This window comes from Pyrgilauda ruficollis, unplaced genomic scaffold (assembly GCF_017590135.1).
Source record: "Pyrgilauda ruficollis isolate IOZ18807 unplaced genomic scaffold, ASM1759013v1 scaffold32, whole genome shotgun sequence".
In the NCBI taxonomy this organism is placed as follows: Eukaryota; Metazoa; Chordata; class Aves; order Passeriformes; family Passeridae; genus Pyrgilauda; species Pyrgilauda ruficollis.
This window is the reverse complement of record NW_024524600.1, coordinates 5,183,554-5,208,970: the sequence shown is the minus strand read 5'-3', so window position 1 is coordinate 5,208,970 and position 25,417 is coordinate 5,183,554. Positions and strand designations below refer to the sequence as shown.

At 34.6% G+C, this 25,417-nt stretch overlaps 1 protein-coding gene across 1 annotated transcript in view; it reads left to right on the top strand.

Moving 5' to 3' along the window:
* Positions 1-15,277, top strand: part of TMTC3 (transmembrane O-mannosyltransferase targeting cadherins 3) — a 29,743-nt gene extending 14,466 nt beyond the window's left edge. Inside the window, exons 7-15 of the mRNA XM_041474386.1 lie at positions 1,616-1,788; positions 2,627-2,879; positions 5,686-5,834; positions 7,689-7,809; positions 8,416-8,527; positions 9,228-9,331; positions 10,513-10,682; positions 11,452-11,678; positions 13,103-15,277. Of these exons, the coding sequence (XP_041330320.1) occupies positions 1,616-1,788; positions 2,627-2,879; positions 5,686-5,834; positions 7,689-7,809; positions 8,416-8,527; positions 9,228-9,331; positions 10,513-10,682; positions 11,452-11,678; positions 13,103-13,914 (2,121 nt within the window). The 3' untranslated portion in view covers positions 13,915-15,277. The remainder of the gene's footprint in view (positions 1-1,615; positions 1,789-2,626; positions 2,880-5,685; positions 5,835-7,688; positions 7,810-8,415; positions 8,528-9,227; positions 9,332-10,512; positions 10,683-11,451; positions 11,679-13,102) is intronic.
* Positions 15,278-25,417: the final 10,140 nt, after the last annotated feature.

Sequence of the window (25,417 nt, the reverse complement as noted above, 5' to 3'; positions counted from 1 at the left end):
GTAAGCTGTTGAAAAATAAAGTGGATTTCTGTTATGAGACTAAGTACTTTCATATTTTGGTGCTGATCTTTCTCAGTTAAGTTTCACTCAATAGTTCTCTTACATTTTTCAGATTTTTTTGAGTCAGTTCATGTTTGACAGTGAGGGAAAGAAATAACTTCCGGGTTGTCCTTTACATGCCGTGCAGAGATGTTAGTAAATATACTCAGTAAAGACTTGACAGGTCTTAATGCAAGCCTGTGTTTTTAGCTGACTGAGATTTGCAAATCCCAACATGTAACAGTTTGAGGTGCCTAAAGGTGGAGGATTATTTGGTTTTATTCCTTGTAGTAAAAATAACATATTATATACAAATTCATTTCATAATTTTCTATTGAGTAACCTTCTATAGAGTAGTCCTATTTGAATAAGGAATATTCTTAAAAAATTAGTTGTTCTAAGAATACCCTTATTTATTTCATTTTAAGCACTGATAAGCCTTTAAATTAATAGTAATTTTTCCTTAAAGAAACAAGATTTTCCTGCAATTAAATAATTCTAGACTTTTTAATAACCAAAATAAATTAAAAATTAAAATGTAGCAATTTAAAATGTAGCATTCCATAATTTAAGATGATTTTTTAATTATTATAAAATGTATAATAACTATAAATTTTAAGAAGGAAAATTTTGTAAAAATTGCACCAATAGAAGCCAAAAGATTGTCTATCCTGGGGACAGATAATCAAGGCTGAAACACCATAATCACATAGGTGAATTTTGCAGATCTAGTGAATTCAAATACATTTTTCTAGCTGGATTTTTAAGGAAATCAGCAGTACGTGACTGGTTTTCAGCCCACTCTTCCTTCCTTTTAGTAACTTTTGATCTGATCTTCAATTTCACTGAAGTTTAGTGAGATTGTGTAAGTCAGTTGAGTAGGAAAGGTAAAATGCAAACGGAGGCTTCTTCTGAAAGCACAGGTGTCACATGAACTTAGAGTTTTACCAGTCCTCAAAAACATTTCAGTTTCTGTAGTTTAGCCAGCCAGTATATCTGAAGCAATAAATCATCACTAGCAGAAGTCATGAAGACAAAGGGAAAGAGGTACACTGAGAAGAAATTAGCTTATGTAATGGGAAACCGTGCAAGATTATGATGTTCATGAGGCAAGGAGTCTTGACTTACTGCAGTAGAGGCATAAAACAGAAAGCCAGGGCTAATCGGGAAGCGAATAGTATTTCTATCATTTGTAAGGAATTTTGTTTATAGGGTAAGTTTTCAGAGAGGTTGATAATTCTGAAAATAGTGATTTTTCTTCTTGACAGTTTCTTTCACGGTTTTGATTCATTTGTTCAAGCCTCTGAAGATGGTACAATTTTTTGATCTGTCAGCACAAAATAGCTATGGGTGTACAGGTTCAGCTGTGATAGTGTTAGCAAGAATACTTGACTAATTTATTAGAATGGAGACCTTGTTTTGGGGACTTGTCATGAAGGCACTAAGAAGCTGAATTAAGTAACTATTGGGAGCAGATGTCTACAGAAAACCAAGGAAAAAAGCATTAGGTAGCTCATATTTATCTAAGGAACTAATGAGTACCCTGACTGATTATAAACCATTTTTTAATTTGCAGTACACCTTGCCAGCATTATTGGACACAGCTCTACAGATTCTTCGAGGGAAAGGCAGTATTCCTTTCTCTATGCTCCAGACACTGTTGAAGCTCATAGTCCTAATGTTCAGTACACTCCTGCTTGTAGTTGTCAGAGTCCAGGTTATCCAGTCTCAGCTTCCAGTGTTTACAAGGTAATAGTAAAGTATTTCTTATTTACAGTTGTTTATAAATAAGATGTGACCTAATGAAGTTGAATGAATTGGCCAAAAATATATGAACTTAAGTGTTATTCACCTATTTTAATATTACTCTTTGGTTTCTGTACAATATTGCATTTTTTGTGAAATTGCTAAATTATATATTTTAGCAACTGTTGACTAAAATGTCCAAAATATTGAGGTATCCGAGCAGGCAGCCATTTAAAAAAGTTTACAGTTGATAATTCATCTTAGTAATTCAGAAATCAAATATCTTATTGCTTAAATATTTTTTATTGTCTCTTTATTTGAACCTTGGCTGAATTCTCGAAACCTCTTAAATTTTTCCTCTTCTACATACAGAATATATTTTACATTTTACGTATGTACTGTGCGGAAAACATGGTTGTCTTCAGATAGACTACTTGAAGATAAATGTATATGAATGACATTAGAACTGAAAAACTAATTTATCTTAAGTTTGAGCAATGTAGAAATGCAAGAATCTAAAACTGTCCCTGAAAAAATGAGATTAACTATTAAAAACATGAACAAGGACCACTGAGCTCAACTTGAGACGTAAATCATTCTGTTTTTTCAAACTTATGTTGATTATACCCCAAAACAGTTTCATAAACATGGGGGAGGCTCTGTCCCTTTCTTCAGTGAATCACTGTGCATGGTTTCACACCTGACAAATGCAGGAAGATTAGGATATTTTACATGTCTGTAATTAGTAGTTCTAGCTATGACTCTAAAGTTTGCCACAAAGTGAATCAAGATCATATCTTTCTTCATTAAAAGCTCCTTTTTCTCCTTTCTTTTGCTTTAGGTTTGATAACCCAGCTGCTGTTAGTCCCTCCCCAGCAAGACAGCTGACTTTCAACTACCTTCTCCCTGTAAATGCTTGGCTTCTTCTCAATCCCTCAGAATTATGCTGTGACTGGACAATGGGAACTATTCCTCTTGTGGAGTCTTTGTTAGATGTTAGAAATATTGCCACGCTTACCTTCTTTTGCTTTCTGGGATCTTTGATGGTCTTCAGTCTCCGATACCCTGGAGATTCGTCCAAGACAGTATTGATGGTATGAACGATGCACTGTTTTTGTCCTTTTGTTAAGAGTAAGTAGCTCAGGTTGTACGGTCACATGTGTAATCTGCTGTGACCCAGAGATACTCTGTGCATCTCCTTTTAGGCTAGAATGAACACATAAGAGGAGAATTGTCTAGCAACAAAACTGCTAAATTGCAATTAAGTATGTGATTCTGTTAGACATGAGAATAAATATGCCCCTTGTTATGTATTTGTGAACTGTATTGCAGCCTTTCTCACATATTCAGATCTCAACTGGCACATGGAGGCTTTCAATAGAATTTAAATATGTTTCAAGGACCAGAATGCATTTTCATCCTGCAAGCTGTCTATTTTATTTAAATGTCAGTAGTCGTGATGTGTATTTAGCAAGAGATTTGATTTTCTTTCTCATAGGTGTAAAAGAAAGGACATATTTTTGCATTTAGGAATAAAGTTTCCACTTTTGTTATTGTTGTTTTGTTTTTCTTCTGTAAGTTGTTTTCATATTATGAAAAACTAATTTTGTCAGGCTGTAAGATCAGTTCCTGTGTCTGTTCACTATTATATATGATCTTAAAACTGAGAGGGGTTAACAGAAAAGAATATTTTTGAAGAAATGGGAAGTCTCAAAGGAGCTGGTATTTTTGATAACAAAACAGTCATCAATTATTGATTCCATTGCAAATTTTTGCGAGGTGAATGATAATCTAATACCATACTTTTTATTAATTCAGTGGTGAAATTATGTGTACAACAAACCTGCATGCATTTATCTTAGTCTGCTTCAGAAATAATGCATTTTTTAGTATGTTAATCAGCAAACAAAGGTTTCAGATGGGTGGAAATATTTATGTATAACCTAAGATTTAAGTAGTTCTTTGCTAAGCAGCTGACAAATCTTGATGCACTTCTAAAAGAGCTAGCATTATAGTTCTGACTCATATGTTTTTTTCTTGTCTTGTCACTGAAACAAGGCAATATATTTCCCTAGAAGACCAGTGAAAATGATATCTAGTATTGCTGATGAAATTTCTTGTCCTGAATTTGGAAACTGTGTATGAAGAGAAGAAACTATTGATACCATAAATGTGCAAGGTGCACAGTTGCTTGGAAAATAAGTTTTACAGCACTTCAAATATGCAGAGTAGTTGCATTTTCCTCCTTATATAAGCTGAGGCATAAGTTTTTCTCCACTGCACTGTTAGCAGGAAAAATGTGTGTGGGGTGTGGTTCACTTTTTTTATGGGACAGCTCCTGAATTTTAAGGCTGTTTATTTCCCTGCATTTCTGTTCATTCCCTACCTGGTGAAGTTCACTAGAGGAAGGGGTTAATTGGTTTTTTAGCATATGTTGGTGTAAGTCAGTTAGTTTTTGTTTGAAGGTGGTATTTTTACATGTGTTTTTATTATTCCAAGTGCCCTTTATAGGAAGGATTTTCTGAGATCATTCACTGTGGCATGCCTCAATGTCACCTGACACAGTATAGTCCTGGTTTAATGCAAGTTGTTTTCCTTTAATCTGTACCTATGCTGTGTATATAACTTTCAATATTATGCTGATTTTCTTCAGCATTGAAGTGCCTGTAAGCAAATTTCATAGGAAATGGAAATGCAATATTTTATATTAAATGTTATATTATGTGCTACAAAATGAAACAATACGATAGGCCAAAGCCTATTGCTGCATTCCAGTAAGCCATTAATAACCCCAAGTAATCAATGTATTCTGTATGTTGTGAGGCTCAGTTGTGTTTTTGTTTTCCTGGAGCTTAATGAAATGCTGTGGATCAGCAGCAGAGCTGTGTTAATGATCCATGTGCATATTCTTGAAATATCCTTGAAATACAAGATAAAGTCTTAAAGTTTTAAATCAGTGTTGCATTTTTATATCTGTAATCCTGGGTTGATTTTTAAACTGGATTATTTTACTGGTTTTAGCATGGAAGAGGCAGTTAATGTCATGCTTAACTCTAGACAGCCAGTTGTACTGAAAGTTTCTGGAAAATTTCTTTCTTCAAAGAAAAATTCCATTTCTGTAGGTTTGTTTTTGTAAGGTTTTTTTTTTTATAACTTGAAGGCCAGATATTTTGAAATAATTATTCATGTATTTTCTGGAGCCAGAGACTGGAAATCTGCTGCTTAACAGTCGTCCAGGACTTAAAGCAATTGATCATGTCCACTTTCTTTGCAACAGATGGATTTGTCTCTAAACAAACACAATTTTTGATGAGAAGTCAGTCCCCAACCTAAGAACTACAATTGTGCAATTCTTAAGTTCATTGTAATATCAAATACTTTGAGGTACTCTTAGCACTCTGTCCAAAAAGTGATGCTTATTTGGTGACTGATTCTGATTTTGTTATTCACATTTCTTACAGAAACACAAAACAGACTCTATTGTACTGTAAAAATAGCTGCTTTATGCCTCGAATAAGCTGATACAAATTTTTAATTGTCAGATAATGTCCAAGGGTCTTACACCGTCTTGTTTCTGTATCTGGAACTCTCACTAAAACATTGTTTTGAATTTAATTGATCTGTTGATCCTATTTATTTATCCTCTTTTTGTAGTATAGTAAAGCAAATGGACTTCCAAGCCCTTAAGTAAGGAATAGAATCATTTGCAGGTTACTACTTGTCATATTGACAGCGATCGCAATGTAAAACAGATCTGAATATTTTAAAAAAAAGACTGAATATCTACTATTTATGGCTGGTTTTATGGGATTATTTTTTGTAATTAGCAACTTGTTTCTTGGGTACAGTTTGTCACTGCCAATATCTTGGTTGCTAATGTTATTTGTATTTCCTTTCTAGGCTCTCTGCTTAATAGTGCTGCCATTCATTCCTGCATCAAACCTGTTTTTTCCTGTTGGATTCGTAGTAGCAGAGCGAGTGCTGTATGTTCCTAGCATGGGATTCTGCATTTTAGTAGCACATGGATGGAAGAAATTATCAAATAAAAGGTAAATAAATTCATAATGATTAAAGCCCTAATGGGAAAGCTTGCGTAGCCATAAATATTGTTATCTTCTATGAAAATAATAGATAAGTATAAATCAAAACTGGTTTAACTTTATTCATAAAGTTGATTACTGACTGAAGTTTATACAATGCGTGTGAGTCAGCCAATTCAAGTTGCTGAAAATTTTATCAGTAAAAAATCTAATTTTCAGAAATGCCATGCTAGGAATGGATATCAGAGCCATTCAGTATTTTTTAAACAAAACAATTCTTTGGTTAACAATTTCTCCTTAAAAATTGCGCTCTGATAGCATGTTTTGCGCACGCTTTTGTGTTTTCTCATATCTTCTGCATTGATTTGGACATACCTCCCATTGATGTGGATGCTTTATCCTTAGCCCAGTGGTATCCTAATGCCAGTTCAGACAAATGGAAAGGCAGCAATTTGCAGTCTGTTGTCTGCTGTTGTTAGAGATGAGGACTTGCAGTAAAATGTACACTAACTGGTGCTGCTGAAGCTGACAGCACTGGATAATGAGAAATTAGTGATAAATTGTGGGAGTGTGGATTCTCACAAATCCCACTACAATGCAGTAAAAATAGAAGTGATGTGAAAGAAAGCAGGGAACCAGGAGAGGATGGCTGGGGAGAGAAATTAGGCAGCTAGTGTCATTTACTACAGAAACATTGGAAATCAGTTCTCTAAAATGAGAAAGAAAGGGTCCTTGCTTTAGAAATATGTGGAAAGAAGAAAACTTTCTTATATGCCTGATGGGTTTACGGATTATTGTATGTCCCAGTTCTTATTGATCACTTTGGCAGTGTTTTAGAATTACTCTCTCAATTTTACAGTTCCCCCTTTTTATATTTTTAAAACCAAACATGCTAGACAAAATATGCATTTTGTTTATCTTAGAAGTGGAAGTGGGGGGAAGAAACCTTGCTGTTTTTAGTAAACCCTTGTGAAACAGGTAGCAGAGTGAACAACTGTTCCAAAAGCCAAATATGAGAAATAGCGGTTAAGGGTGGACACCTGTATATCCACTCAAGAATTAGAGCTTTTTTTGAAACAAAGTGTATTCATAATTGTGGGAAGGCTATTGAATGTTTGACATCTTTTTCATAATTGAATTAGAATCCAGAAACCAAATGATCAGCATGTTAATGTGTATGTTTTATATCTGTCATGTTTAAACTCCAGAAAAATGAACTGCACATAATGAAGATTATTCCTGACAAACTTGTCACAGAGAGTGACCTTTGCCCCAGTTTGCACCTTTATAAATAAAATTGCTAGAAAGACACTAAACCTTTCTCCTTAGATATTACAGTAGCACGAGGATTACATTTGCTTATGGAAGACTGGGTAGTCTCCACAGATCTCTCCATTAGGGTGTGTTCTGCAGTGTGGGAAAGATTTGCAATGTGTGCAATAAAGAATATGTGTGGAATTGTCTGATGTGGAACAAAAGTATGAGATTATTTTTTCGTTGCTTTTTTCGTTTTCTAACATTTTGTACAGTGTTTTGGAGAACTTCACTTTTTGGCATCATATTTATTATCCTAAATTACAGATAAGTTTTAAGAGAAGTATAATTTCTGTAAGCATTCTATACAAATTCTGTTGTGTTGTGTGAATTGGACTTGTTCTTATGAAAGGACTTGCATGGGCATAACAACAAAAGCAGGTAAACAAAATTAATTTGAAATTGAACATTATTTCCTTTCAAACTCTGGAATGTGCTAATCACAAATGTGGTCCTTTGTTCGCCTTTTAGCATATGAGATACTTATTCTAATAAAAATTAGAATTGTTGGTGTGCTTACAACAAGTCTTTTTTTGTTTTATTTAATAGTGTGCTAAGAAAAATTTCTTGGGTTTGTTTGGCTGCGGTGCTATTCACTCATGCCTTAAAAACACTGCACAGAAACTGGGATTGGGAGTCGGAGTACACTTTGTTTATGTCTGCTTTAAAGGTACTGTATTCTGTTTGGAAAGGATAATGGGAAGTTCTTGTTGCTTTTCTTAAGAAGCTGCAGTGGAACATGATAAAAATGGACAAAAATTATGCTTGCTTCAGCACATTAATTTCTATATTGAGAGTATTGGCATCTAATTAGTTGCTTTTGGGAATGCTGTAAAAGCAGTGTGATGCACACAGAGAAATTCCTATGCAGAAAACAGTTGATAATTTTTTTTGTGTCAAAGCAGTTGAATTTATTCTCCTGTCTGGATGAAAGCTGGATATGTTTCAGTAAAAAATCTGCAAAAAGTTTGAGGCATAGAATTATTTCTTCTAAGTTCGTATGGCATGATAAGGCACTTTGCAAAATATCCCATAACAGTTAAAATGAATTTTAAGATTTTTGGTATTTCTAGGAGCAAATCACTATAACAAATTGATGTTGCACAAGATCAATGTAATCATTCCGTGTATAGTGTCCTGTTATTCTTTGCATATAGAAGCTTGATGAAATTTGTCATTTGTCATTTTAATGTCTTGAGATATTGTTAAGAGCAACTCAATTGTTAGGTAATTTCAACTGAATACCTTACACTTTTGTATCTTTTTCTGGTTTTAGGTAAATAAGAACAATGCAAAACTATGGAACAATGTGGGGCATGCATTAGAAAATGAAAAAAAATTTGAAAGAGCTCTGCAGTTTTTCATACAGGCCACGCAAGTGCAACCAGGTAAAGCTTTGACTAGTTGTCATCTCTTCCTGGTATTTCAGTATACTTAGCTTACTAACAGCTCCTCAATGGACTGTTTTGCTTCAACTGAACATCAGACAAAGTCACATAGTAAGTTAATTGATCCAGGGTTTTTGAAAATAAACTAAAAATGTATTCCAGAAGAAGTTTCTATCAGTAAAAAGCTGCAAATACTTTCAGAACTATTCCTTGTATGACATTCTTTATGTATTAACTTGAGCTGTGAATTCTTATGGAGTATAAATATGGCTTTTTTATTCAAAACTTAGGAAGTGTGTAAGAAAATTTAAAAAAATCTCAATAATACCACATTTAATCCTTTTTACATATTGTTACAAAAGAAGTTCTAGGTAGTACTGGAAAATCTTTCCTTTTAGAAGATTAATAAATAACCTAGAGTTTATATGCCTCTGTTATAGCAAAAAATTAGATACATGGAAGTATGATAGGACCTTAAACTTTTTACAGTTTTAATTTTATAATACCTCTTTAACCAGTTCCTGTTTAAATTATTAGCTTCATAATTTAGATGAAATCTGATAAAATTGCTTTCTTCTTTTGGTGATGGAGATGTATCATCAGAGTACCTGTACTTCATGCTACTCTGAACGCAGAAGTGTTTAAATCATGATGCTCAGTGCCTGGAAATGTGTTAAATTTCATTCTTTTCTTTATTAAGATGATATTGGTGCCCACATGAATGTAGGAAGAACTTATAAGAACCTAAACAAAACAAAAGAAGCTGAAGAATCTTATATGATTGCTAAATCATTGATGCCACAGGTAATTAGTAACTTTGTCTACCACCACAGCACAGGACCTATATTTGTGATACATTTTTTGGTTTTTTTTTCCTATGGCTCTGTGTGGCTGTATATTTTAAAGTTTATTTAAAGTGTTCTTTTAGAAGCTATCTATGAAAAAAATAGGCTGTATACACTCATGACTGTTAAAAAATGCTGACTTGAAACTCTGCTATAACTGTTTGAATTTACTTTTTATAATGCTTTGTTGTGTTTTGGGCTTCTTTTTTTCTGAAATTGAGGTTGTAAAAGCAAGCAGCAGCCAAAACCTACAGTTTCTAGTCACAATTGCTTTATTTTCACTCACAGCTAATACATTGATGGTGACTGAGTTTCTGAGCCCTTCAGAGAAGGCTTAAATACAGCATTGGAGGTTGGAGAAGCTAGCCACAGCAGCAACAAAAAAAATTTGCCTGAACATGCTTTTATATACGTGTGTTTTGTTACCATTTCTATTTGTTAAATTATATGTATACCTAGGAAATTGTACTTGTTCAAGGTGTTTAGAGAAAAAGAGAGTAGTATTTTGAAGAATGTGTGAAGGTAATAAAAGCTGTGGTGAAAATGAGACTGGCAGCAATGAGCAGCCAGTTGAGTAGAAGTATGGCAATTAGAAGTTTGTTCTGTTAAACAATATGAAGATTCTAAATGGTTAAAGTATAAACAGTACAGCAGTTGCAATGTCACAGCATTTTCATCTCTCCTCACTACATTTCATTTTCTATATCAGTTGGCAAATCATTGGCTATAAAATCTTATTTACACTTTTCTTAGGCTGAAGGGTCATAAAAAGGAATTAAAATGTCTGAGAGAATGGCAGTTTAGGCTTTAGGAAATATTTTTGTCTGACTGGGGAAAGTTTTGCAAGGTCTGTTTGGTTTCAAATGGCTATCTGCATAAACCAAACTAAGTAGCAGCAGAGCTTAAATATTGTACAAGTTTTTTTATTATTTATTTCTATGAAAACACAGATAATATTCTATTTATTTTTTGAGATGATTTTTCTGCAAAAAAATTACTGTTCTTTGTCATTATCAAGAGCCTACACAATAATGTCCAGTTGTACCCTAAAACAAATGTGACAGAGTGAAAAGGAGTTCCATACTGATCATCTTTCATATTTTTCCTCATCTATGTTTGGTACATATATTATTTTGACAGATTATTCCAGGGAAAAAGTATGCAGCAAGAGTTGCTCCTAACCATCTAAATGTTTATATCAATCTTGCAAACTTAATTCGAGCAAACGAATCTCGCCTCGAAGAAGCGGATCAGTTATATCGACAAGCAATTAGTATGAGGCCAGATTTCAAGCAGGCTTACATCAGCAGGTATATTTTCTAATTCTAGAGATATATATTCTTGAATAAACTTTCTTGGTTTTGTAGTACTGTGAACACTATTGGTTCGTACAGTTCAATTAGCTTCTGAAATTGTTTCATTTCCAAGTGAGAAGATGAAGATTTGGGACAATAATCAATTATTCATTAAAAGTCCAGTTCTTTTAAATTCCTGCTTCAAATGGCATATTTCCATGTAGGGTCTCTGTATTCAAACATGGTATAGAAAGATGCTTCTGTTAGATTTCTTTATGAATCTCTAATTTCTAACCTCATAGTTTAGTTTTGAACTAAAAAGCTTTTGGTCAGTGAATCATGGAGCTTTCTTTATACTTTTTTGTTAAAGATGGTCCAGAAAATGCAAGTCATAGCTATTTAGTTGACATTATTGCATTTTAGTTAAGGGTAATGTGGATGTGGGTATTGAGGCTTCTGTCCACTATTTTGTTTGTTGTGATTCCCACTGGGACTTAGGGATGTTCAAAGATGCCTGAACTATAGCTTTGCAGTGTAATTACAAAGCCAAATCAGGCACCCTTCTTCACTTCCTTTTTTGTTCCTGTCCTGCTTATATACTTGTTCTATACAGGTTTTTGAGAACTGAAAGCTTTAGGAATAGAATGTAAAGGAGGGTCTTGTATTGTTTTGTGCTTAAAATTAAATTTTAAAAACACTGTTTCTGACATCTACTGTCTGTAGGAAGACAAACTTAAAAAAACCTGTCGATTTTCATATGAGTAACAGTATGGTTCTTCAACAGGGGAGAATTACTTTTAAAAATGAACAAACCTCTGAAAGCTAAGGAAGCTTACCTTAGAGCTCTAGAACTGGACAGAACCAATGCAGACCTGTGGTACAACTTGGCAATTGTTTACATTGAACTGAAAGATCCAACAGAAGCCCTGAAGAATTTCAACCGAGCTCTAGAACTCAACCCAGCGCATAAACTGGCGTTATTCAACTCAGCACTGCTAATGCAGGAATCTGGTATGTTAATTGTCCCTTCTGTGCGTATTGCATATTTGCATTTATAGGATCCAAACTATTTATTTTTTTTTATTAAGTCTTTTATTTTTGGAAAGAAGAAGTACATAGAATCATCAAAAAAGAAACTGTTTATTATAGCTTTGTAATTTATAGTGTATGGAATTGGTGCAAAGTGCACATATACCTTAGCTGATCAGCATCTTCAATACAAGTGCTATTTTACAATATATCTTACACGTATAAAAAATACTGTTACTCAAATATCCTCAAAATAATGCGTGTATAAAGATAGTATTTAGTAAAATACATTTAATACCTGGTTCGCATTTGTAGTGCTTTGTTTAATTATTGACTCAGAAATCTGGCTTACGTCTCTGGGCTTAAATCCAGCTCTGGAAATATTAATGTTTTCATAGGTTTTTCTGTGATACTGCTAATTAGGGTGAATTCAGTTGGATTTTGTTGAGTTTGTTTTTTCACATATATATAGCTCTGTGGATAAGAGCTCTGTTGCAAAGAGTATTTGGCAGGTGAGCTGCTAAGATTTGTTTCCCTTTTGTTGAGATGGTAAACTGCCCCTAAAAAAGATAAAACAGAGTTGATTGAAGCTGAAGACACTTGATAATTTTCCATCTCTTCTCACATTGTAAATTAGGTAGTTCAAGACATGCCTTGTTCCTTGTCTGTAGAAATATAAGCAGCTTCAAAAAAGAAGTATTAACTATTTAGTACTCACTCATATTAGAAGGTGTGATATTGTTTCAGGGAGTGAAAGAGGGCAGATGAAAGCAGCTCCCCTGTCCTTCAGTAAGTCTCTGTCTGGAGTTCGGTACTAAAATATGTTCATTGTATCATTCAGTCAAATAGCACAGGCTGCAAGATAAAATTTACTAAATCTTTTTTAAATTTTGGTGCAAATTAAAATATAGGGGTTACAGGTTTTATTGTTTTGGTGTTGGAAGATACCTTAGCCTGCCTACATTAGAAGTCACCCTATGTGCTCTCTGTCTAAACTCTTTCAATCTGTCTTTAATAAAATGAGATCTTACTCTCAAAGTTTGGCTCTGTAAGAGCTGGTTTGTCAGATCTGGTGTCTGTTGTGCATTCCATTTGCTCAACTATGCATGAAAATAATTTCTCTTAAGCTTGTAGAGACGCCTCTTGTACCTGTTATACCAAACCTAAATATCATTCAATAGCTAATAGAGTAATGATGCTGACTTTGGCTAGAAGTCAACTGTATATAGTTTCATTCTATAAAGAAGGTAGATAACATTTGGTTTTGCTGTTACACAGCTATGATGAAACCCTTTTACAGTTGCATTTTAATTTGTATAAAGATTAGCGTTTTACAGTTTAAAAATCCTTCAGCGTAAATGTTTCAGGAAATATCTTGAGAATTAAATGCATTTTCTGTCACTTAGGTGATGCTCGACTTAGACCTGAAGCTAAACAAAGACTGCTACATTATGTGAAAGAAGAGCCGCAGGACTCAAATGGATACTTCAATTTGGGTATGCTAGCAATGGATGACAAAAAAGACATGGAAGCAGAGGCATGGATGAAGAAAGCTATAAGGTTACAACCGAACTTCCGAAGTGCTTTGTTCAATTTGGCCCTGCTTTATTCTCAGACAGGAAAAGAATTGATGGCTTTGCCTGTCTTGGAAGACTTACTGAGATACTACCCTGATCATACCAAAGGTCTGATTTTGAAAGGAGATATCCTTATGAACCAAAAGAAGGATATTGTTGGAGCAAAAAAGTGTTTTGAAAAAATTTTGGAACTGGATCCCAAAAATGTACAAGGAAAACATAATCTTTGTGTGGTTTATTTTGAAGAAAAAGATTTAATAAAGGCAGAAAAATGTCTGGTTGAAACACTAGCGCTGGCGCCTCATGAAGAGTATATTCAGCGTCATCTAAACATAGTTAGAAGTAAAATTGCATCACTTGGTGCTATGGAACAGTCATCACTTCCATCAGATGGGACTGCAGCTGCAGCAGCAAAAAAAAATTCTTTTCAGAATTTGAAAGAAGCAAAAAGTGAGAAGACAACCACCCAATCAACAGCTGATAATAAGGAGCACTCAAAAAATAAGAAACCAACAGAGAAAAGCAGTGTGGACAAAGAGACTCCCAAAAAATCTACGAAAGAAATCAAAGACATTGAGAAAAAGAGAGTCGCTGCATTGAAAAGACTAGAAGAAATTGAGCGTATATTAAATGGTGAATAGTCTTTACCATGTCACAAGAGAATAAGAGGAGAATACTATTTTTAATTATTGTTTAATTTGTGAGCCAACTGGAAAGTGTTCTCAGTGCTTTGAAAATAGAAATAATGTTGACTGCATATCACTTATTAAGCAGCAAAAGGCATTACATTGCTCTGTGTGAGAAAACCACAACTTTTAAGTATGATGGAGGGATGGGTGGGAATTGAAGGATAAAGGGTTGAGAAAAATCTTCAATGCAGAATCCTTAATACTAAGAAAATAGCACTCATAAAAGTTGTTGGTAGTCAGGGATATTAAGTAATGCTACTTTCAAAGACTCAGTGGAAGAACTGAATGGTGAATTAGTGGGATAAGCCAGACATTCCTTCTTTCCCCCAACAAATCTGTTTGTATTCTCATTATCTACATTTCAGTTTAGACATCAGCTGAAATTTTTCTAGACCTCTGCTGAACAAGAAAAACAGTTTTTCTTTGCATTATTTGTTTCCAGAACTTAACAAAGTCATCAAAATGCCACTGGATGTAGTATAGGAGGATGGAACAACACACTAAAATTTTCAGTTGCATTCTAAATATGGAATGATATGTTAACTTCTAGATGTTCTTTATTTACAATGCTAATGGTTTGTACTCTCTTACCTGGTAAGAAGTCTTATGGTGCTCTTAAGATCTTTAGACTCTGCTTTTTTTATTTTAAAGGAAATGTGTGGGGTTTCTTCAACTATCAGTCATCTGATTGTTTTCAGAAATTGTTTTATAAAGGGTGGTTTCTTCCCCAGTTCATTGAATGCTGATAAATGCACTTTGGTACAGTAACCAGTACGCTATGCAGTAGTCCATTTTGTTGACTTTGTATCGATGGCTGTGGATTGACTCCTTGGTGTAGTAAATTCTTCCTTGTTTATAGCAATCTGGTTTTACTATTTCTGTCATTACAACAGTGTTTCTATTCTCATGACTTTTTACAACACTAATATAAGCAATGTTTGCTCAAGGCAGTGCGACAATAATTAAACCACTGAATTTAGTCATGTTTAACACAAGACAATGTAGCTAGTGTCCTTTCAAATACCAAGTTCTGTTGTTTTGATACTTTGTCTTGGGTGTGTGGTTTTTATTAAATATTTATTTTGACTACTAAAATATTCCCATTTACACTTTTTCACTAGTGCATCATTTTAATTTCTTACACAAAATGAAAATCTTTTAAATTTCAGTATTGCTTTTTTCCTTATGCAATGCATATATTTTTGTTTAAATATGCTACTGATTACCTAAACCAAATGTTTTCCTTAATTCTCAGAAAGAAGTGTAAGAGATGAGTTCACTCATAATTTTCACTGATCATTAAATCTAACTCTTACTCTTCATGTTTTGTCTTATTTCATGACGTGGAAGTATTCCTTAACAATTCTACCATTTAAACTTAATACTTTCCGTACCTGCTCAACTTTCTGCCTAGGCAGTAATCCAGCTGTAAGATGTAATAATTATCTCTGTGGGAGAGATCTTAAATGGGTAAAGGGCTTCCTTGCACAGACCTTTTATTTATGGCTTATCATTCTTAAAGTTAGCACAACAATTGCTTGCATGATAATAACTGGGGAGGTGGGGGGAAGTGTGTTTTAAAAAATGTTATTTACAAGCAGCTGACAGGAACAATTCTATGGTGTGCAGCTGTTCGTCATACAAAAGAATATTTAAGTGCTGCTTTTAAAGAAGTGCTCACAGGAATCTGTTGACCACACCTTGAAAATGACTTTTCTGTGAATAACTAAGGTACTTGCACCTAAAATAGCGAGTATGTTGACTTTTATAGAAACATTAACTTGCATAATAAGTCTTCCTCCAAATCTTTGTTTTAGAAAAAGATTAGCCATTGTTCTGGTTGTTCTGGGTAAGATGAAGGAACATTCATGTGAAAATGGCAGGAACTACATAGTATGAAAAGGTATTCTGATAGAGAAGGTCAGGATTCATCTTTCTTCTATATGAAGAGCTCCTATTATTGCCATTGCCCCACCATTTTTATTTGGTGAGTAAATTGAAGAGGGGAGTAACGACACAGTCTCAATTTCTGCATCTGAGCCTCAGTCATGTCTCATCTTGACCATCCACGTAGCTCTAGGTACTAGCAAGAACTGTTAGATTTATTGTTGCTAAGAAGTGTCATCAGGTTTAACAAAAATCATCAGATAGATGGAAACTGAATGTTACTGGATGTCTTTCAAGTCTGTTCTCAAGTTCTATTCCCCCTTTGTCCCTCTCAAAGAAATGTTAGTAAAAACAAGTATTTTGACTAACAAGTTGTATATATCCTGTTAGGATGGGTCAGCCATTTTAAAATTAGGCTTTCACAAGAAAAATGGTTCATTAAATTGAAGTGACATAGCTTGTGAAAAACTACCAAAATAGCATTTCCACATAGGAAAATGATCAAAAAGAGTAATTTTGGCTTTTTCTGCTTGCAGGTAGAACAGAATAATTGAGAGGTATTTTTCCCCTTCCAGTTCAACCTATCTTTTCTCTTCCTGCCATCATCATGTGCAAAACACCATAAATATCATCCCTTTTCAGAATTCCCCAATTTCACTAAATATGCAAGGAGTAGGAATTTCTAAGAGTTGAACAGGCATACTAAAATAATTTGTAGTTCTCTATTCATACAGTGCAATTATTGTAGTTGCTGAAAAAATGGAATGGATGTCTTGTATCATCTTTGCATCCATATGCAAAATTTTTCCCACTTACACATACAGCTGCAGAGTAAGCATTTTAAGTATTACACATTTGTGCATGTGATTTGAGCACAGACGCATGCATTTGTCAGATTATTTTTTGGATCTTTTGCAGGTGAGTATATGCATAGATAGACTCATAAGCATATGGGTTAATTGGATATGCATACATGTAGTTGGGACACTCAGATACCTAGAGGTTGTGCAGTTGCAGAGGCAACAAAAGAAAGTACTTTTGTTGCACAGAAACTTTCCTTCACTTCCTTGAATTCCTTCCATGTCAAACTATGACAGCCTTGTAGCTCACAAGCCTTCTTCAGGGGTGTGGACCTTTGGGCTAAAAATGCAGGTATCTGTGCCTTCCTGAAGTTTCTTATGGAAAGACTCAATGAAGATCAAAACAATTCAGGGAAGTTTTCAGCCCATCCCAGTCTCTTGCAAACTTTGCATTGCACAAAAGCTCCAGGAAGGGTCCTCGTTTGGGCGAGTGTACATGGCTAGGCTTTTCCTTACGAGTTCTGTAATTCACTTCTGTCTGGCACAATGTCTGGAATTGCAGCAGAACCTGCTGTTCCAGGAAAGTCCTGCTTCACCTGCTGCTATGTAACCAAAACTATGCTTGGACTTTGAGCCTAGGCATCCTGCTTTGCTTAGACAGAAACCTTGAGAACGGAAAGGCTGTAAGACACCTTCCACCCATCCTTTTCCTCACTTCCTTCCCATACAAAAATACAACAGTCTGTGCAGTGTTTCAACTACAGGAAGAAGAACCTGTCCCCCAAACCTCCAAGAGAGCTTATAAAAACAAGGCATTCCTTCTTGAAATCAAAATAACATAGCTTAGTATGTTACAAATATTGCAATGCTACATTTTGTTTTAAATAATCTTAGATAGCGATTACATTTTTATAGCTCGAGTGGTGGTGCAGTTAATATTCTTAGAAAAATTTTAAAACTGCTTTTTACAGTCTAGCACCTGTCTGCAAACTAGTAGATCGGCATGTGGGTTATATGTCCCTTGCAAACAGCCAGAGGAAATCACATACACATATCAACTTACAAAAAGCAATAATGACAAAACCAAACCAGGAAAAAAAAAAAAAAAAAAAAAAAAACCCAAACAAGCAAATCAGAGAACTTCATGCACAATTATCTTGGTTTGGGAACAACATAATAAACTGTATAATTTTCCTGGGCTAGGAAACCATCCCAGAAAAACACATTTAACCTTCTCTGGCATGATCATAATTTAAAGATTGCTGGAAAGAGTTAGAATTGATGGGTACCATCTACTGTCAACTAAGGAATTCTGTTTAGAATGAAATTAATATCATGTTATTACTCTAGCATAATGCAAGCAACTGTTAGCTGCTACATCTTTACCAGTATAAGAAAGACACTAGCAAAAAAAAAAGGAGTAAAAAATCCTTATTCAGCTTGTGTCTTCACCAGTGCTTACAGAACTATAATTGTCTTTTGCTAATTACCCATACAGAGACACTAGCATTACAGCAAATTTAGGGGTTACCTGCTTGCATGGATGAGTTTGGTCTTTTGTGGTTATGGACAGAAACAAAGAAATTAAAAGCTTGGCTTGGGGTGTTGCATGCAAGACTGCACCTTGGCATTGAGGGAAAAAAGTATATATACTTTCCAAAATTTTAGTTACTCATAGATCACTGAAGCAGGTGATTTGGTGTATTTGATACAGTTTTGGAGGGTGATACAACTTAGAAGATTTATATGAGGCTATCAATTCTGTAACTGTAGTGAATGTGAAGCCTTGAAGGACTCCACATAGTACTCTGTGCATTGGAATAAAGCATGTTGTTCGGATATCCTACCCCTATTTAGCATATATGTTTGTTCCTCACATGTAATTATCAGGGTATTGTATTTTTAAATAGGCATGGCAAGGTATTTTTAATTACATGAGTATTCATCTGCTCACAATGAGAGTAGGTGGAGGAGGAAAATACAACAATTACAGGATGTCTTACCGAAAGTAGAAGTCATAAATCTTGATTTTTAAAATACCATCTAGAACATGCACTCACCTTGATTTCATTTGCAGTTGTTCACCCAGCCTTACACTTTAGTTGTACGTGAGCATCAGTGGAGAACGATCTGTAGCACCGACTCCCCAGTACCGAGGGCTGGCAGGAGACTGTGACACCGGCAGCTGACAGATTGGGGGATTAGTTGTTACCACTCCTCAGCCTCCCACTGAATAATCAAGGTTTGCCTTTTTGTTTGGGTGCACTGCTCATTTCATCTACAGGAATATCAGACATTATGGATTATTATCTCAGTTTGCAAGATACAGTAATTGTTAATAAAAGAGGCTTAAAGGGAGCTTCTGAACCCCCTTTCTACCCGTTGAACAAATTTTGAACAGGTCTGGAATACTGGGTTTTCTTCAACTCTATGCATATACTTTTATCAGTTTTCCAGTATAAATAGCTGCAAACAAATAAATAAAAAGAATGGAAAGGAATGTGACAGCTTAAATCTCATTAAATTCAAATACTGGGCAAAAACATAAAAGAAGCTGAATTCTGCACTACTTCTTTAGATGTATTTATATGAGAGGGTTTTCATGAAGTTACAGTATGATCTGTAACAATGACTACTATTTGTATAATTCACACTGTGTTTCTGCCCCTTTATTCACTTGGGTGAATATAGTCAAAGTTTTAGTACAAATATTTAGGTTTAAATTTACCATTCCAAAGATAATCCTTCAGACAGTTTAACAGATATTGCAAAGGAGCTAATTTGTACATTCAGGAAAAGCAAAAATAAGTATAATTGAGTTTAGGGAGTTTTATACATGAAAAATTATGTATTTGATCTAAAAAATAGATTTATTGCATGAAGATAAAAGTACCACTGACATTACAAAGATGCATAAAGATTTTTCCAAGATTTTCAAATTATCTGCAGTGGTTTATCTTGTACTAAAAAGGATACTTCTTTCCATTGACTTCCTTTAAATTTTGATTATTTTACTGACTGTAAGACCTTTTCCCCTAAATAACAGTTTTTTAAAAAATTCTGATTATAAAATTGACTGATGAACCTTCAGCTTACAAACACAGGTCATGCTGTGACTAGAAAAAGAGAAAACCGCATAAATCAGAAAGCAACTGAAATGCAAGAAAGCAAATGGGGGAGTTTAGTTTAAAAATTAATACCGAAAAAACAAACACTGTTATCTTAGGCTGTTTTGTGTCTGGTTGTCTTAGGAGCCTTCTGACTTAGGAGGAAATAAAGCAAACTTTTAACTCGTAAATTACTGACAATATCAACTTTGGAGTCTAAAAGCTGTGTCATTTGGCTGCTTTTAGTAGTTATGCTGCTCCTCCTTCAGCTCTAGATGAACCTACATAAAGGGATTGGAGGTGAGATTGCATTTCATTAGCACAGTCTCTCTATTGTTTTTGATGTCTTTATGTTCTCTTTCCTTTGTTCTCTTGTCTTTTTTTTGTTTCTGTGGCAGTGATACTTTCTCACACTGCCAGTGTTCCAGGACAGAGGACTGAAAAGAGGCGGTAACTGAAGGATTAAAGCCTTTATATATAACTAATAAGCATCTTCATGTTCTGCTCTTTGCTTTTGGTTAAATACATATGAATATATGTATTTATATATGTACATAAATTGCATATGTAAGTCTTTGCTAAAAAAGTGGAACACAATTATTTCAACATTCGCCGTGAAAAGTGCTCATTTTGCCTTATTATTCAAAACTTTCATTATTGTCCTTGGAACAGCAGCGTAGAAAAATACCTACAGGGATTGATGACCAAGTAACTGCTTCAGGTTATTACCCATTGTGAGGCAGCTACATAAATCACACAAATGATCAGCTAAAAGCAGAGACTTACGTAAATAAATCAGTATAGTTGTACAATATACAGAGCATAACACCATGTGGCTGATTTTTACTGTTGTGTATTGTGATTGGATTTCTTTTGCTCGTGATCTGGCAGGGTTTTGAGAAGGTGGGAGTTTCTGCTTCCAAGGGCAGCAGCTGTTCAAACTGTTGTTATCTCCTGTTCATTATCACTTCAGAGGTGAAGGCTGCTATCTTTGTACTTCTTGGTAAGTGTCTCGTTAAAATGTGAAACAGAGGGTTCATTCAACAGGCTAAACTAGAACACGATCTATAGAGTCACACAAAGATCGTGACTGTATCACTCTGCAGATGAGGACAAAATTAGAATTATTCTGTATTTCTGTCCTGAATTCACCTCTTCACGAAATGTTTTCTTCATTGTCCTGGTAGCAACTTTTGTATACCTTAGGCCAGCAACTATAAATCTTAAGCAACAATCCAACCCATGTTCTCCATGTGACAGGATAAATTGCCGTGCTCTAAATAACACCACTGTAAGATGTGGCCTCTGACCTGAGAAGCTTATCATCATGGAAGAATGTGATGATCTAAACCAGAAAATAAATAAAAATGGCATTTTCATTATATATTTGGGACTAGCTAAAAAGCATCTAGGGTCTGACAAAGCTTCTTAATTCTACTGAAATATGAGTCTTCATGATATTGTTTGTTAACTTTCCTCCAAGCCTGTGATTTTCTTCTGAAGAATTTATTGTTTTTCTTCAACTGCTTAATTAAAGAGAAAATACTAATTTGCTTTTAAATGTTACAGTCAATTTCCATGTCAAAGTTTTTAACTTTTAATTCAGGATCATTATGCATAGATCCTGAAGCTCATGTACATACAATAGCACCAAATAGTGAGACTGCTGTGAAGACCATGTTTGGAATATTGCAGGTACAACATGACTGGAAAGGCTTAAGTGGAATAATAAAAAATGAATAAGATTTTTGCACACAAAAGTACCCCCAGTGAGTCAAGACATGTATACTCCACAGATTACTGGATGCTTGAGTAAACACTAGATTAGTATCACTTCCATCTTGCTTTACACTTTTTTCTAAGCACTGGATGGATCTGCAAGAGGCAGATTTTATGCACAGATATACTGAGACAATTCAACGGACCACAGAAAAAGGTGGAAGCAAAATACCGTAAAGTTCTCAATCTATGTAAATTGAGATGCTATTTTTTTGTTGATTTAACAGATGAATAAAACACCTGATAAATCTTCCTGAAATTGAGCTCTGGAGAAACTAATAGTTAAACTACAAATGACAAGAATTAGTGGAATTATTAGAAGATGAATAAAAGCTTTCCAGCAGGGAAAGACAGTTCTGCAATATCTGGTAGTGCAGCATTTACTAGAGATATTCCAAAAATAATTTGTCACTGAACTTCTTTAATAATGTCAGTCATGACCATGGTGGAAATACAGTAAAAATGATGATTGTGTTTGTTGATGATACAAATATGTAAGCATTGTCAATATAGGGTATGGTATTGCATAAAAATATCTTATTTCAACTGGATTAATAGAAATCAGATTAAATACAATAATAGATAATAAAAAGTGATGCACCATTCCCCTAAAGGGTGGGTCATCACAACCCTGCTACTGGTATCCCACTTCTGTTGAAAGCTAGAATTTAGCAAAGAAATAAGGTGGAAATGTACTTGGCTATCCTACTTAACAGCAATATTAAAAATTAGTGAATTAATTTAGCCCAAAAATGACATGACTGTGTCAGAAAGGCAACTCCAATAGAAATAAATACTTTGGTGATGCTTATCTGGAATACTTTCTTAGTTTTGATTTTCTATGTCCAAGATCAATAAATTAAAACTAAAATAATTACAGAAAATCTCTGCTGGATGGATAAGTAAAGAAAGAGGAATGTCTTCTGCAAAGAGCCAGAGCTTGTTATCTGAGGCTAAACAAGTCAAAAGGGCAGATCTTTATTAAGATATTCAGTAGGAGGGTTAAAACTGGAAGACATACTGCCATTTAGGCTAAAAGCCAATGTTTGTACAAGAACAAAAAGGGAGAAAACAATTATAAATACACTCAAGCTGGAAATGAGGCAAAAGGCCCAGTCTACTGGAACAATATATTTTGGGACTGTCTTTGAAGGAGAATGGTGGGGGGAGGAAAAAAAGTTATTTTAAACTAAGGCTATGAACAGTTTTGAAAGTGAATTCATCAAATGCTACCTGTAATAATAAAGAAGTAAATTTTGTGATCCAGGAAGTTTATTCTAATTTTGTCCTTCCTTAAAGCAGTCTAAGCTAAGAAATTATAGGCATTTGCATTTTAAAGCCTCTATTTTAAAGCATATGTTTAAATTGGAGGTACTCTTGTGAAGGCAACAATGCCTATTGCAAACTGATGTATTTGACATGTGAAATCATTCTGCACAGAACAATACAGAAACAGATCACATGAAAGTGTCTTGTTTTCAGTGGTTATAATTTTACTGAAATCTTAATGTAGCAGTGAAGAGTTGTCTAAACTTGCATGTTTATTGTCTTCTGGAATTATTTTGCCATCTTACCCCTTTGTCCTGAGATGCTCTCGCTACAGGTTAAATAAATGACCTTTTAAAGAGCCAACTCAATGATGTTAAGACAAATCCCTTGATGTGCAAGTCCCACAGTTGTGTGTGCCAAATTACTGGTGCAATTCATGCGGTAGTACATGAGGTTAACTGAAAATTTGCAGTAGAATTCAGTTTTTTCTGAAGATGCAAATTGCCTTTTTATATGTATTGGAGATGGTAGTGAAAGCCGTACAAAAGATTGAAGTGAATCAGTACTGTGAAGGTAGAGAAGAATATGCAGTTCTCGGCCTTCCTTTTTTTGCTTCCATGCCCTCTACCTGGTAGGCTGGTTGGCTAAAAGATTTATACAATAAAAGGTATTTATTCTAAATAATAATAATATAATAACAATAATAATAACAATAATAACATTATTATGATGATGAAAAACTGGTTGTAAATTTAAAAAATTGAAAATATATTCTTAGTACTGGATGATATTCTTGGTTTTTAATATAATATACAATTCTGACTTTATATGAAAAGTAAATTGTAGGCACAGAATCATTTCCCAGAAACATTTCAACTAGTTAAGGTAAAAAAGAATTACAATGTAATAGAAGAACTTACTGTATTCTGTTATTTAAGAAATAAGGGGAAAATGGTTGCTGAAGTAATTTGTTAAATTTCAAAACCAAAAAAAAAAAAAACAGAAGAAGAAAAAGAGCAGTGAAAACAAGTCTAAGTTTGGAAGTCAGGAATGACAATCTCAAAGAACGTAGAGAATGGATCCTTAAATGTAAAATGTTGTGCCTCATTTAAAATAATCTTCCTGAGCAGCAGATGTTTAATCCAAAATTTAGGAATGTGTCCCAATATTCATCTCTTGGTGCCTTCTTGGTGTATAAGAACCTCCTTTCCAGAGTTTACTTCCCTCTGGGCACAGGTCCTTCTGTGTCTCCACCTGCTGTGCTAGAGTCAAATCCTCGTGTGTCTGTATTCTAAAAAAAAGGATATAGGCACTTGGTCATCCATTCAACAAATCCAATTCAACAAATTCATAAAAATAAGTATAGCTTCATTTCAGATTCTTATCACAAAAAAAAAAAAAACAAAAAAAACCACACAGTTAATGACACAGTTAATTTAACAATCTAAAGAGGCTTTTTTTGTGTTTAGTCTGATATTGTTTTCCTACTTTTTTCCTCCCTTAATGATCATATTCTTCTGCTACCTGCAATCTTTCCAGCTACTCTTGGCTGCTTTCAAAACTTTCATTTCCTAGAAGATATATGGTTTCACCTGTTTCTGAACAATTCTGTATGTTCATTTGCTAGACCTGTGAGGTGCTTAAATGTCTGCCGTGGGGGATACAAGGCTGAAGTGCCAGTCCTCAGTAACCCTGCTCTGCTGCCCTGCAGGGGTTTCCTCATGCACACACCTCAAGAGCACCTTCAGCTCCTGCTTGTCAAGATCTTTTGGGGTGATGTTTCTGTCACTAGATGCTTGTGTGTTCCCAAGTCCTTAAAGGCACCCAAGTGCTCAGTTCTCAGCCTGAAGGAGGTGGAAACACATGAGCTCATGTTCCTAGGGACACTTACTCCCTTGGCCATTCTTAAAATGCATCAGGAAGATTCAGCTTTGCCCAAAACATAAATCAAGAAAAATGCATTTAATTTTTTTTACATCATATTTTTTTTTAATGTTGGGTTGTTTGTTTCTTTCTTTGGTTGGGTTTTGGGGTTTTTTGTTGTTTTGGGGGTGGGTTGGGGTTGGTTTTTTTGCATCTAGCAACTGTTAGTACAGGTTTGCTTTGTATGCAGAAGTTTGGGCTATAAAGGTGGCCTCTTGATTGGAGACTGGCATCAGTCTGCAGAGGGGCTATGTTCTAAGGCAAGCTTCTCATACTCTCTGCCTGAGAACATTCCATTTAAATATTCCATTTTCAATTCCATTGAAAGCAATAGGGATTTAGTTTAGTTCTTCATTAGGACACAAGCTGTTGGGAGTCAGGAATTCCCCTGACACTGGACCTATTCATATCACATCTGAATTCTTGCATCATCTTTCCTACTGTTTTATCTCATCCTTATTGAAAATGACAGTTCTGCAGTTTTTTATTTAATTCTCTCCTGTATTCACAGAGAAGATCTTGTTTGTGTGGATTTTTTTTTCTAGCTAGAATGATCTATTTTGTAAAGGAAAAAAAAGTAATTTTAAAACTATATAATGGAAAACTAAGGATTTTGCTTTTTAAATATCTCTGAGTTCTGACCTGCAACAACTAAGTGCTTAATTATTCTGCTTTGAACTCAGACCCCAG